We start from the raw sequence: 15,339 nt of genomic DNA on the forward strand, positions 1-15,339 counted from the left end.
GTATGCTTATCCTGTGTTTTCCATTGCACATGTATGTAATGCTGTCGAGGTCCATGATTCGGGCTGCATGGTTTCTATTGAACTGGGCAGATTATAAACTGTGATTGGCTGGAAACTGCCAATCCGATCTGGCAACACTGAGCATGATGATGATGACTCATCATTCAGGCTGCTAAACACATCATAAAACGGCATTAATCATTCCCACCACAGAGGTAGAGTAAAGCCCTCTGGTAGTCTCCAGTTGTGTCCTCCTGCAAAAAAACAACAGACAGAATTATTTTATCCATCTTATAAAATTCAGAAGGTTTCTGTTTACTCGCTAAATAAACTCTGGATCGATTATCAGAACTTATTTTGAGCTTTAAGGCACTTACAATATTTTCCATTGTAGATATGTTCTAATTTCAAAATGCTCTATTTGTATTTTTTCCAATGAATGTCACACTGTCTCGTTTTGTGCATGTGCGCGGTTGTAGCTCGGCTGGTTGGATCGCCTGCTCCTCTCTCCCCCCCACATGTCCTTGAGCAAGACAGCGTTTGACAAAAGTGTCTTCCAAATGATTGTAATGTGATGTTGTCACGAATCTCCACACAATAGTGGGTTTTCATCTGCAGCCCCTTGAAAGTCTTAACTTAACTGTTAATAATAGCATCTCGTACAGAATTGTAATTCAAAAACATCGCAGTGAATCAAACTCTAATGCACACGATGTCAGCAGAATGTTGAGGACATCGGCGCTGGAGGGAGAATAGTATATTTACGCCATTTAGATACCGTGTAAAAACAGCGTGTAGATTATTTTAAATGAGGTGCTGCAGGGATGACATAGTTTTTTAGGCCAACCCCAGAAGCTAGCATCACACTGGTTCCCTTGATTTTACAGCCAATGGCATTTAAAACAAATGTTTATGATGCCAACATGTTTTGTTTAGTTTTGATTTAGATGTAACTGCTGCGACGGGCACTTTGCAGCCATTTCACCACTAGACAGAAGTTCATTTTCGCTAAGTGGGAGTTAGCAAACACTAGCTGTCAGAAGTCCTCAGTCAAGGCTCTGAATTTCATGATGTGAACAGTGTTTCCCACTCAGTAGTTGGTCATTTTGATGTGAATGATATGAAATTAAGCATATGAATAAAAACACGAGTTGTTCTCTTAGCTTGCTGTAACAGTAGCGACAGTTAAGTGTGCTAATTAGCCTGAAGGGATTGATCGGTTGAAGGGTGAGGAGGCAGGAAGCAGTGAAAACAATAGACTGTTTTCAAAGCAGACCTATTTTCAGTAGCAGCCTCGACAATCCAGCCCATAAATCTGTAATAAATCTGGATTCAATTACCATGAATGACAGACTTTGGCAGGTGAAACTAATGACATTCATTATGGCTTTGGCTCATTTCAAAGAGCCAGTAAGCCATGACATGTAAACCATTATGGCCATGGAAATATATAAATACCTGTAAATTGAGTGCAGCCATAATTAATGTTAATAGTTACACTTGTGGCTGACAGGTCAAAATATCAGCTGCATGAACATGAAAAGAAAAAAAAAACTGATGTGAAGTGACTTCACGGGGAAAAATAGCACTTCCAAAGCCATTGTTGCATTAATAATTGCTATAATAAAATACAAAAATAACTATTCATCTATTCAATATTGGCCTTTTCTACAGGAGGATGTCAACTTCTCCTCACTGCAGGAACATCTGGCCCCCCTGAGAGTAGACTAATTCACTTCGGCTTGTGTGAAAAGCAGAGAAGCATCATCTCGTGTCCGTCTCATCACGCTGAACAAGGCATTTAAAGAAAAATCCCTAATCACTACTCCATCACTGCGCTGACACGATAGTGTATTAGCAGCATAACCGTACTACACCCAGCTGGTGTTTTAAAGCATGCAGAGGAATAGATGAGTTTAGAGCATCACGGGGAAAACTGTGAAGAGAATTACAGCGAATGTATTTCCTTCTGAATGATTGGATTATTTAGTGCATGTCATTGAAGAAACAGACAGACTGAAAAGGTTTTTAATAACTCTGAGTTTAAGTACCTGGATCGTCTCGTACAGAGACGCTCCATAAGTTTTTTTGAAGCGGGCTCTGATGTCCAACATGTCCACCTCGCTCCTCGACACCATTATCCTCATTAGGGTGTCGTCATCAGTTCCAGCACGCTAAACACAACAACAAACCAAATGTAGCAGCTGCAGTTGATAGTGTAGAAAACAACAGCTTCAAGCAGCTCTTTAGTGGAAGAAAATGTAAAACATCTCTCTTTTTACTTCTTTCGGATGCTGCAGTTTGAACTGCAAAGCTACTGCATAACTGCAAAATCGTGTGTGTATTTATGCAAATCATTTTCAAATGCATGCTGTACAAATGTAGATTTGAAAATCAATTAAATACGTAGAGTAATTCATCACAACTTGTGCTTAGTCATTTTCTTGCCAAGTGTTATTTAAAAACGTGATACCATTAACAGGTAGATTTTATTACCTTCGGACAGAGTCAGGTTAGCGGTTTCCACGTTTTCAGTTTTATGCTAAGCTAACTGGCTAATTAATGGCTGCTTTATCTTTACCATACAATTAAGACAATCTTCTCCAGTCTGTTGAACTATTCATTTAAACTGCATTACCACACTAATTAATGCAGACTTGACAAGCATTGCCACTGATTATGTGAGTCTGCCAATTGATTTTCATAATCTATGGAAATTAATAGTAGGAAAAATACATCTAAAACACATTATGCAGTGATTGTATATAGATAGTTGTGATATAAAGCGTGTCTGATTTCTAAAACATGCACAACCACGTTAGGCTCTTTAAATAGTTCAGACACAGGGGGAAACAGCTCATGTTAAACCAGCACATCTAAAGCTCACTAATTAACACTTTACATCTAATTTGCTCAATTCAAGTGAAAAAAAACAACAAGTTGTGGTTTTATGGGGGAATATTTCTCTCTGACTTCCTCGAGGCTCGTTGAACTGCAAGGCACCAATTAAATTAAACACATTCTGTTAGACTTATTGTTTTTGTTATGTATTGTTTCCCCCGGTAATGAAAGTCTCATTTTGTGATACTGTAACTCTATGATACTGTGAAGCACGGACACCTACCCTCATAGATTTATACAGGCCTTCAGCGAAAAACTGTGGGACACTCCGGGCACATTTCACTGAGGAGACAAAAAGCCAATAATGTCAAAGTTTAATTTCTTTCATTTTAATCTGACATGGAATTGGCATTGATTTCTACTGCTGACGTTTCATCTTCTGCTGTATTTCATTCTCACTCGTGATTTGCACGGCTCCCTAAATGAATAGCAAATAAAACAGAATAGAAAATAAAAGATGAATTAAATTATAATGAAATGAAATGAAACATGCTGTTCATCCTGATGGTTAAACTCCATGTGGAGAGAAGGGCTGGCAGCAGAAGCACTGTTGGTGTGGACACCACCAACAGGGGAAAAAGCCCCATTCTTTGCCTCCTTTTGTTTGGGATCACTCAAGTGTCATTCTGATAAATCACACTTACCAACAGCCAACAGTAGGTTCTCCAAATTCCCAGTGGTCTCTCCTTCAATGCTGTCCTCTATTTCAGAGCCAGAGAGCTTCTTGTAGGCATTAAACGCTGCAGAGAACAAAACAATAACAGCGACATTTAAACGTAAAATAAACCCGATACGCATTTAAAAGTCCAAAGGACCATTTTGACTTTACATTATGTGAACAGAACATTTTGACAGAGTTTTATTGCATTGAATTTTGCATTTATTGATCCATAGTGTTGTAATCAATCTACTTTATTAGGCAAATAGCTCAAGTGCAAATGTTACCAAAATGAATTGAGGGGGGATTTTGAAAACTGCCGTAGTCGTTTGGGTATTACTGCCACAGCTCGATGAAGACGACTTGGATACGTGTGCGTCACACATAATATGAAAGGATGAATAAAACATGTATGTAAGGCTTATTTAAGTGGTCTATTGGCGCCTGGAACATTCCATTCCACTTTATTTTAAACAAGCTCTATTGAGTGAATATTCGGAGATAGCCCATTAGAGTCAACCACCTTGAGATGACGAGGTCGTGTTTGAGCGAATGCAAAAGAGAGACGGCTCTCACCACAACCTACGCTAATGCATTCCTGACCAACGCATCCTCATACAACGGCTCGTATGGTCTGGAGAGTAATTAGTGTTCTCTCGAGGCAGAAATATCATGACGTGGTTATACTGTGGTAGAATATCTTAAGTAAGAAGAGGTCAGGTTGGAGGATTGGGTCCACAAAATATGTGACGGTTGCATCACATCTCATACTTATTCTATTGTTTCTTATTCTATTAATTTGACTGCTTAATTCTCTGTATTTGTATCTATTTAAAGATAGGTTTGGTAATCTGGAGAAACCAGCAAGAATACACAAGATTTAAAAAATCATCTAACTGAAAAACCCAGCCCAGTTGTTTCCAGCTCTTTTACAATGAAGGTAAGGTGCAGCACCAGGTCCAAAAGTCACTAAATCTAGCAAGAAAGGTTCCAAGTCAGCAACACTGACCCTTCAGGCCTCCCTCCGAAGCCACTCGCCCAAAATTATTATGAACGTAAACAACGAACATGTTGTTAGGACCCACAGCTGTCAAGCTAGCGGCTTGTGGAAAACTCTGGCGATGTGCAATGACCACTGATGTCTGGTTTTTGTCAAAGCATTAGATTCATTGATTTATTTTGGGATGTAAAGAGAATTTCAACAAATGCTACGACATTTTTGGACTGCTGCCGGGCTTGTGGTTGTTGTTTATCACACCAATAAACCCTGCAAACTCTCACCTTGTGTGTCTGAGTTTTGTGTTGTTCACCTTGGACAGATTGGCCTCTCCTTCTTTACTTTTTGTGTGAAAATAACAATTGAAATGCCAGGATGTACTCTTCTTCCTGAGACGTGTTTGTCACTGATGCATTTGTCAGAAACACGTTTAAGTCACTCATACTGCTCATTCTAACATTTATTTAAATAGTAACTAACCCCGATAAATGCTGTCTGAATTATTTATGTAAAATAATAAAGAACAACACGAGAGGAGGCTGATGGTATGATGTTGTTTGCAACTTTTGATCTGGCTCTCTTCAGCAGTTGACTAACTAATCACACATCTGCACATAACAACCTTTAACCAGCATGGCACAAACCAGCTCACCTTTTCTGAGATGCTCTGCGCTTCTGTTGCCAAGAATTGTGATGAATGTTTCCTCATCGGTGCCAAACTTGCCCTCACCAGCAGCGTACAAGTCCTGTAATGGCAGACACACACTTGTACGTGCAAACGTCAAGAGAAACAAATGAAAGCACTGACGCAGGACCTTGTGCTGCGCCAAAACAACTCGGAAACATTTTGTTTTTCTCAATTTGTCTTTGTAATGAGAGAGAAATTCTGGATGTCAGGTCCTTTTATGTTTATGTGTTGTTCAGATGAAGTTTTAATTTGTGCAAATTGAGAAATATCAATTAATTCATACAAATAATTAGATTAGGATTAATTGTTTACTTCTATTTATGTGATGACCAGTGGAATGCAAGTACATTTGCTTCCATTTTATGCTACCTAATATGTTTTTCTCCTCTGCATTTCAGAGAGAAATATCGAACTATTCATTGGACACTTACAGTTACTTGGGTTTAAGATTTAGAACAATAACATGCTTATTTGATATGATGCAGTACTATAATACTAATCTAGGGTACAAAGTATCTAAAATTGTCTCCATTAAATGTTTTTATGTGGATTTGTTGGTGATAAAAACTGAACAATAAAATATCAATAATAATGTGAAAGGAGCCATTCTGCATGATGAGTACTTTTACTTTTGATCTTTTAAGTACATTTTGCTGATGATACTTCTGTACTTTTACTAAAGTACTATTTATAATTCAGGACTTTTACTTGTAATGGGAGTATTTTTCAGACTGTGGTATTTCTACTTTCACTGAAGTAAAGGATCCGAGTACTTCTTCCATCTTTGTGGTGTGGTAATAAATGTCAAGCAGAACTGGTGTCTTGATAATTAGTTTTACATTCAGATACATGTACATTAATGTTTACCATTATTAGATCCTATTCACAGCTCAATATCAATGAACCGTAATGGTCTATTAGGAAACAAGATGCTCCATACCCGAAGGTTGACATGCTTTAATTAATTTATCCTATCGACTATTCGTCTGAGCTGTCTTGGCCTTTAGCTGCACTTTGGAGAGCAGCCTCACAAATATGATCACATCCTCAACATGGTGACGTTTAAAAGAAGAAGTTACAGTAAAATTACAGCTCAGAGCTCGTGTACTGTACAAGGTTGCGAAGGATTTTTTTTTTTAAAGCTATATGTATGTTGCATTGAACTGTTACCAGATTCATTTAAAGACAATGAATGTTGTAAGCAATGAAAGCACAACAGCTTCAAAAGGTCTCAAGGTAGCATTTTTCTGTTTTTTAAATGGAGCCACCAGACTGGGAGGGTTATGTGCCGGACAATTTCTCAGCTGGTACTAAGAAGTATAATACCACAGTGTAGAAATACTTTGTAAGTAAGAGTACAAACATAAAAAGTACTCATCGTGCACAATGGCCCATTTCATAATGTTTATTATATTATTGGATTATTGATGCTTTAATGTGTTTGTTACTTTAATGTTTGAGCTTATTTTAACCTATTATAATAGGGTAAAATATCATCATTTATTTGTCAACACAGTCTATTTTGTATTGTTAATCAGGATCGGTGAATTAAGTAGGTACTAAAGTAATCAAGTTAATGTAGTGGAGTAAAAAGCACAACATTTGCCTCTGAGTAGAAGTATAAAGTACCGGAAATTGGATTTACTCAAGTTAAGTACCTCAGTAAATGTACTTTTTTTCTTAGTTACTCTGTTTTTTTTGTTCTTCTCGTGTTCTTGTTTCTCACCGTAGCGTCTTTCTCTATCTTCTCCTCGTCTACTCCCACCTCCCTGCTCCCCTTCACAGCCGGACGAAAGACAAACCAAACGGGGAGACAGACAGGTGAAAGACAGACACACAGGTGGACAAACGGAGGGAAACATCAGGTCAGTGTGAACAGAAAGACAATGAGCTCAGAGCTTCTCTCAACTGAGGGAATCCCTGAAGATGACATTATCTGCTAAATTTCCCAGAACCAAGAAGATTACATTTCTAAACCGAAACACATTTGAGAAATCAACTGCTGCTAAACCCAAACCTCTCGTGACTGTGTAATGGCACCACCAGAGGCTCTCATTAACAGGAAACATTACTAAAACATAAGTCTCTCCAGCAGCCGCTCTCTGTACCTGCAGGAGGATCACCAGCAGTCTCTGATAGTGACCTGAGGTGTCGTCGCAGACATCTTTCTCCAGCTTTCCGTTGAACTCTGGGAGGAAAGAGGAGAAGAGGGGCAGAAGATTGCTTACACTTCCCGTGCACAACAGTCACTAATGGTTGCAATCGACCCTAGTGGGCCGTCCTCCGTTCTGCAGGAGCTTCTGCGGCAGCACAGATCTGATTAGTCGGCCTGCGGACAGAGTGGCCTTCTCTTTTATCCGGATCAAATAAACTGGCCTCTTTGCCTCTGGCCCTTGATGCCGCATACAATTCTGCATTGTGGTTTGTTGTAATTTGAAGCTAGTATGTTGAGAGACATTCTTGCTGCGATATATTTGAGTGGAACAGGTGTTAATACAAATACAGTGTATTAATTTCCCCAGAGACAGAACTCCTCGATGTAACAGTGGGAAACCATATGCTGTAAACAGGCAAGAAGTCCTCTATTATTTTTTCTCACTGGAGAAAATACTATAGGTACTAGAAATCTATATTAAGTAAGATAAAAACAACATGTCAAGCTTTTCTACAAGCAACAGTTCAGATAGTTATTTTAATCCCATAAAACAAAATAAATCATTTTTTCTTTGGAATGAAAGTGCAAGTTGATCTAAAATGCGCCCAAAATAATACCTGATACGGTAAGACCCCTCTCTAATGCTAGTATCGTCCAGACAGCATGGTTCAGCCACTATTCGGACTCTATTGGTTGCTTGTTGCATTGACAATGTTAAAATTTAAGTTTTTATTTAACGCTCTTCTTAATAACATAAAAGACAAAAGAAAATTCACAAAAACTAAGAAATGGAGAACAAATAAATGTATCCCTCTATTATTATTATCTATTATATAAATTTGCCAATAATAATAATAATAATAATAATAATAATAATAGAGAATCATTGGACAACACACAAACAAAAATGTCCTGCTTCCTGTTGGATTACTTCGATGGTGGAATTAAACATTTCAAGTGTGTTGCATCTTTGTCTTGTTTTGTTAAACATCTGCTCTTTTGCACCTATAACCACACCCAACTGTGATGTCACTTTGTACTGACACACCCTGAAGTACACTTCAACATCACAGCAGCGAGGTGATGTTCAGCTGGTGTTGAGTTACTCACACATTTCACCCTCTCATAAATAAAACACAGAGAAACATCACTCTACACATTCACAGCCGACATGTTTATCTGTTTTTGTCTCTCTCTCTCTTTCACAGCTGAGTGATTCACCTTTCTTGTACACTTTGACGATATCTTTAATCTGTTCGCCGGTCCTGGAGGCCAGAATCTCAATCAGCACGTCGTCCTCAGTCCCGGCGCCCTGGGAACCAAACACAATAAGATGTTCTCAGAGCAATCTTTACTTTCATTATCCCGTCTTATGTTTGTTAAAGAGCAATATTAGTGATTGAAACAAACTTTGAAGAAAAACTTTATAATTTGTCAGCACAACACACTGAAGAGGTATGCAATTAGAGAATGAATGCGCTCAGTTGAAAGACTTAAAGACAATTCTCCTCTTTGCCGTCATTAACCTCCCACGAAAAAAAAAATCTGACACGCCAAACAAATGCAGCAGGTGTGATGGGAATGTCGAGGTCAAGTCCTAAATGCTTTGCCTTCACTTTGATTGAACATTTAATTTGTGCTGGTAATACAAAAAGTAAATGTAATGAAAGAATAATGAGAACAAAAAAGAAATCCATTTGTAACTTATAAGAGGATCCAGGAGTTTGCTGAATATATTGTCCTTCCTTCAGACCTTATGAGCCTTCAGCATGACATAAAAAGCAGCAGTTGGTAAGTATGTGATGCCTCAAAGAAATAAGACCTGAAACATTAATCATTTATACAAGTATTAAATAAATTGGGTAATATATCTAGCCTACAGCACCAATAAATATGTGTGCCTCAGATGTAATGCGTCTACGAGTGTGACACGTCATCTATTTGAGCCACATGAAAGAAGCAGCAGATCGATGTGAAGAGACATCTAATACACAACACTGTTCTGTCACAACGTGCACCGTGAAGACGAAACACGTGATGAGAGGCAGTCGCAAAGATAATAAGGCCGTATTGCATGATGACATTTAAAGCAGAAACATTGAGAAAATTATACCACATGGAAGGTGATTTTCATTATTGAGCACAAAGTGCTGCTTGAGTCCTTGGCTCACATGGTGATATGGTTCCAGCAGGTTGTTTTTTATGGAAGCGTATTGCTGTTCTGTAAGAACCGTGCATGTATTTTTGGGATAGAGAGTCAAAGTCCCGCCCCTTCTGGTGGACCACCCATGGGACCATATTTCGGAAGAAATATGTCCGGTAGTCAACGGCGAGAGACAAATATTGTTTTGATCCCGTTTGAGTAGTGCCATGAATTACACATATGATGTTTGTCAATAAATGTATATTTTTTCAAGTCAAGAAAGTTGCTTTGTGTCGTAAAACTGTTGAAGTTTGTGAATTGCTCCCCAGATCTTATCTTGATTTACAATAATCCTAATTTTGTCAACTAATCTGAATCTGTAAAGTAACTAGTAACTTAAATTACCAAATTATTGTTGTGGAGTAAAATGTATTTGCCTGTGAAATGTGGTGAATTGAAGCACAAAGTATAAGAATGGAAATACTCAAGGAAAGTACAAGGACCTCAATTGTACTTGAGTACAGCACTTGAGTAAATGTATTCAGTTACATTCCATCTCTGGGTAATTCTAAATATCAAGTTATTAGCCATTTTAAATGCAACGTACTGTAGTTTTACCATAAACGGCGATAAACCATTTAGACATCTTTGAAATGGCAAACCAACATGAAGCAGGCTTTTCTGCTGGCAGACATTTCAAGATTGCAGTTGTAACTGAGAAAGTCAATAATGGCTGAGTTCCATCTACGTGGCAGTGCACTGGTATTATGCTGGTTTATTAGCAAGGCATTAATGGAAGGGAGCCTTCAGCACTGTTTTCCTGCTATGACAAGCCGAAGTGAGAGCCATTAAAAAAGGTCCATCGCTCAGATGACTGTTGGAACATCTGTGCACAAATAACCTGAATAAACGACATCGTCTGAGGGTTTCAACTCATTTGCATGTAAGACCTGCAATTAAGTGGAGCATCTGAGGAAAAATGTCCATTAGTTACCTTGAGAGCTTTGTGCAGCTGGGAAGCGTCATATGAGGTGGGCGGGGTCATCAACGCCACAATCAGATTCTCAAACAGCCCACCGAGCTCGGATTTCAGCGCGCTGACCAGGTCCTGATGTGGGGAAGAGAGGATTATTGACTAGAGCAAAGAAAAACATTTTTGATTGTGTTTGTATTGAATTTAATGTTGCATAACGTAAATGCTGTAAAACATTAAAGAAACAGAACAAATGAGCTGTGTGGTGCTTTTAGCTCCACTCATAGAAACAGTCTTTAAAATGCGTGAAAAATATTGGATACCAGCAAAGTAGGAACATCATAACAGCATAGTAACAGGAAAAATGGACACGTAGGGCTCCCAGAAATGTAGATTTATGTAAATTATTACAAATAAGCTAAAGAGAGCATTCCCTGTGTCAAGGAGATGAAGTGACATTTCACTGCATTGCCCACATTTTCAGAGAAATGAGGATAATCACAAGAAATGTACCCGCAGAAAAGAAAAATATACTATATATATATATATATATATATATAGTTATATATATATATATATATATATATATATATATATATATAGTTCCTTAAACTACCAGCTAATCAAGCAGCACATATTCCTCACAGATGGCTTTATTGATTTCTGTATGCAATGAATCACATATTCTGGTGCTGCTGGGAGTATGACCCCAGTAGAGTCTGTGAAAAGAGTAATAGCATCTGTGTGTGTGTGTGTGTGTGTGTGTGTGTGTGTGTGTGTGTGTGTGTGTGTGTGTGTGTGTGTGTGTGTGTGTCTGTACACAGGGATCCTAGGATCTACTGTGCTTGGCCGGTTCAATATACGGTCAAACACTCATCTCTTTAACAGCTCAACATTTGAGCCCTCTAACAGAAGATCTTTATTTTTCTAGATTACATAATTCATCTCACTTTGCACATAAAAACTGGATTTTAAATCAAATTCCCTTAAAAGGTTTGTCAAATGACGCACTCCAACAGTAAAATGTAGCAGAGAGATAACAGCATGCACTCTGCAAGAGATATCTGACTGTTAAAATATCATTTTCAATATCATATTAATGTTTCCCTTTACTTTTAGCAACCAGTTCTCATTTCAGATGAGCAGTTTATTGTCTCTTGCAATCACCACATTTTATAGCATGTAATAGAAGAGCCTCTGGAAAACAAATAAAGTGATAAAACACTGCAGTATTCAGAGAAACACCAGGAGCTGTACTTTGTGATTTTCTGATGTACCTTCTTACCTCAAGCTGGCTCATCTATTTAAACTTCAGGGCACACTAACATTTGCTTTTCCATAACCTCTGCAGAAAGCAAAATAACCTGCTGCTTTCAATCCACAGGTGGTCATAAAATAACTTCCATGTAAGAGAAGGAGATCGTTAAAAATGCTTCTTCTATCATTGCACTGCCCTCTGGTCCACAGAGACTGTGAGAAACTGGTCTTCCCGCTTCCTCTTCTATGAATCTTTCCCTGTGTGACTGTTGAATTCTGAAAGACAGTGTCAACTCTTGCTCTTTGATTCTTAATGAAAAAAAAACGTGATAACTGAATGACTTAAACCTTAGTGAAGCCGAGACCACCGGTGGTGGAAGAAGTCTGATTCTTTACTTGAAGGTGCTATAAATGAGGCTCTCAACATGGCGACGGCTGAGCCGGCAGCTCGCAGCTAACAGCAGCGCGAACAGTGCAAACAACGCAACAGTGCTGACAGAGCTAACAGTGTTTACCTGCGGGGGAACAGGAGGGGTGAACGCTCACATGCACGAATATGCACTAAAAGAATGCGCGACCAGCCCGGCTACATCAACAAAAGGAGAAGCTTGGATTACATCTTCATTCTCTGCTCAGGTGGATATCCCGCCGCGATATCTTTACACAGCAAATAGTTGTTTGCTGCAATGTTAATGCTATGAATCCCATATATTGCACCCTTAAGTAAAAGCAGCAATGCAACAATGCAGGATGTTCTACATGACAAGCAAAAGTCATTCATAAGTAGAAGAACAGAAGGAATAGAAGCATTGAGAGACAGACAGACACATTGTTTTGGTCTTTTGACGGTTTGTGTTGACAATAATATGAATATAGATTACTGCCAAGCGTCAGTCTTTAAGGAAAAACAATAATAAAGGGATGGTAGAAAGACAGATATGCACTTTAGCAGATTTCTCTGTGAACGTTGGTGAATGAGGAGGACACAGTGAGACAGTGACATGTCCCCTAACCATCGGTGTGACTGCCGGTCGTCATCAGCTCTCTGTTTCGCTCAGCTCACCTTTCCGTAGGCCGTTTTGTACGCAGCCTTAATTTGCTGGCGTTGATCGTTGCTCCGCGCTGACAGAAGCATGAGGATCGTATCTTCATGCGTACCTGCACCAGAAGTCAAACGAGCATATAAAATATAAAACATATAAAATACCGTGTGAGCTTTAAACAATCACATGCAGCTTTATATCTAAATGATTCTTCTTTTTTTAAAAGGCTAATAAAGCATTATTCTATTTGCACCCATCATCCAACAGAAAACCTTATTGAGAATAATTGACAGCTTGCAATATACTCCTATATTAACAATTAATAGCTCCTGAAAGTCACCAGCACCTCAGAGAAAACGGCTCCGATAGAAAAATAGGCTGTAGGGCAGCACATGTTAATTCCTCTGAGGGAACAAAGTGTTGAATTAGTTCAAGGTAATTATGGTTCGAAGCCTGGCTGATATGTAATGACAGCTCTGACTATAAATAGATGTTGGGTCACTGTTGTTCTCCTCACTTTTCCTTTTTGTAAATTCTGCATAATTGCTCTTATTGTGAAAGGACTAAACTGACAGGACGCAAGAACAGAAGATGAAAGACTGTCAGTAAGGTTATATTTAGCAGGAGAAGCATCAGTTTTAATGGTCACAACATGTAAACCCGCAGTACACCTTCAAATTGATGGTTGTCATCGGGCCCATTGATTTACACTAATGAGCGCAGAGCTGCGTTTTCATTACATTTTCCCATTTTGCATCTCTCCAATCAAAATTGAGAGAGGACAATGGTGTCAAAAGTCAAACTATTAAAACGTTATCAAAATCAATCTTAACAGCCATCAAACAAAGACATACATTATGTGACATATCCTGTAAATTATTCATCTCTAACAAATTGCCTCTAGGTGAACATATTTCTGATATTTTGTTGTATTGGTTTGTTGTTGTTGTGTTGGTTTGTGCTCTTTGTATGACGTCCACTTTTCCTTTAACCAAAGCATGTTTGACAATTTGATAGCCTTAATAAATACAAATAAACCTGGTTTTACAGAAAACATGATAGCATACTTTAATTTTCAGTTAAAATATTTAATTTGTCTTTGTTTAGTTTCACCTGTATGTTGCCTGTATTATAACGTTATCCCTACGCCTATACACAAAGATTTCAAACCATTATAACCAGCAGTCCACCGTCTGCTTCTGCCATCATATCATAACTGAATATAAATTAAATACATTATTTTCTATGTTTGGCGGTACAGTAAGCGCTCATTACTGTGGTGTGTTTGCAGAGCACTTTGTGGAACTGTAGTAAAGCAGTTCCACAAAGTGCAAGTTTTACATTTTACGTGTAAATGTAAAACTTGGTGACACTCAGTTTCTCTTCCAATTAGACCGAACACACTGGAGAGAGTGAAATGATTTCCCATGCACCAGAGGAAGGCACTAATTGTTAAGAACAGCTTCCCCGACAGCTGTGTCATTATTATTGTTAAAATGGAGCAGAGCAGGCATTAAATTGCACTGTAGAAATATCATCACTTTTTTTTAAAGAAACGACTGTATCGATATATACTAATGACATATAGACATGACACGACTGTCATTCGTGCAAATAAACCTGCTGCAGCCGTGACACTCCAAACTGAAAAAAAAACGAGATATGTTCATCTTTCCTACATGAGATATCACATCACTGCGGTATAACATGTTGAGTGGGAGTGGGAAAAGTAAACAGCAGTGGGATAAGGTTAATAAAAACTGACCGATTCCTTTCATGGCTTTATGGAGAATCTCAGCATCGTGTTTGTCGTTGAAGTTGACGAAAGGTCTCACGCTGCCTCTGTACTCCTGTGGGAAGAGAGCAAAACAAACAAATACATTTTTACATCATGTAGCGGTGAAGTTGCAGATTGCAACCAACTGAAACTTGTACCAATCGTGTGGGAGAACTGCGGTGGCTGACATGAAAACGCATATGGCTTTCACTAGAGCCAGTTGTTTGGTTTGTCCATTCTGGGCTACTGTAGAAACATGGCGGCCATTGACCTCTTCATGTAGATAGAAACAGCTCATTCTAGGGTAACGATGAACACAATTCTTTTTTTTAGATGATTATATATTATAAAGAAAACACTGGTATTAATATTGTAGTAAGGAAATAAAAAAGAATAATTTATCAAATAATAGGCAAAGTGGGTTGCTGTGCCTTTAAGAGATGCTAAAATAAAATGAAGAAGAAGAAGGTTTAAGTGCTCTCCGATGGTCTAAGTTTCAAGTGCTTCCCTGCCCTCATAAAAATAAAACCATGGGCATAAATAATTTTAAAAAAGATACCGAATATCACTGCACATGACATAAGAATATTGCTATAGGCCATCAAAACCCACTTTGGTTTGAATGTCGTCTCTCCAAACTCTGGGGTTAAGTACTTTAGGTAGAACCTAAATCAGGTCTGCCTGCTGCTGCTGCTGCTGCTTTGTGTAATGCAGGTCATTTCTAAAAATGCGTCTCCCTTGTAGATT

At 38.4% G+C, this 15,339-nt stretch overlaps 1 protein-coding gene across 1 annotated transcript; it reads right to left on the reverse strand.

The window, feature by feature from the left end:
* Positions 1–194: 194 nt before the first annotated feature.
* anxa5a (annexin A5a) lies at positions 195–14,608 on the reverse strand (the record flags this gene model as incomplete). The annotated part of the gene is made up of 11 exons (XM_079167047.1): positions 14,581–14,608; positions 12,836–12,930; positions 10,537–10,650; positions 8,621–8,711; positions 7,353–7,432; positions 6,971–7,021; positions 5,209–5,302; positions 3,546–3,641; positions 3,125–3,183; positions 2,052–2,174; positions 195–254 (listed from the first exon to the last, which is right to left on the reverse strand). Exons 1-11 carry the CDS (start codon positions 14,591–14,593, stop codon positions 195–197), a joined length of 876 nt encoding a protein of 291 aa, XP_079023173.1. The 5' UTR covers positions 14,594–14,608.
* Positions 14,609–15,339: the final 731 nt, after the last annotated feature.

Source organism: Pholis gunnellus (assembly GCF_910591455.1).
Source record: "Pholis gunnellus genome assembly, chromosome: 10".
NCBI classification, from domain to species: Eukaryota; Metazoa; Chordata; class Actinopteri; order Perciformes; family Pholidae; genus Pholis; species Pholis gunnellus.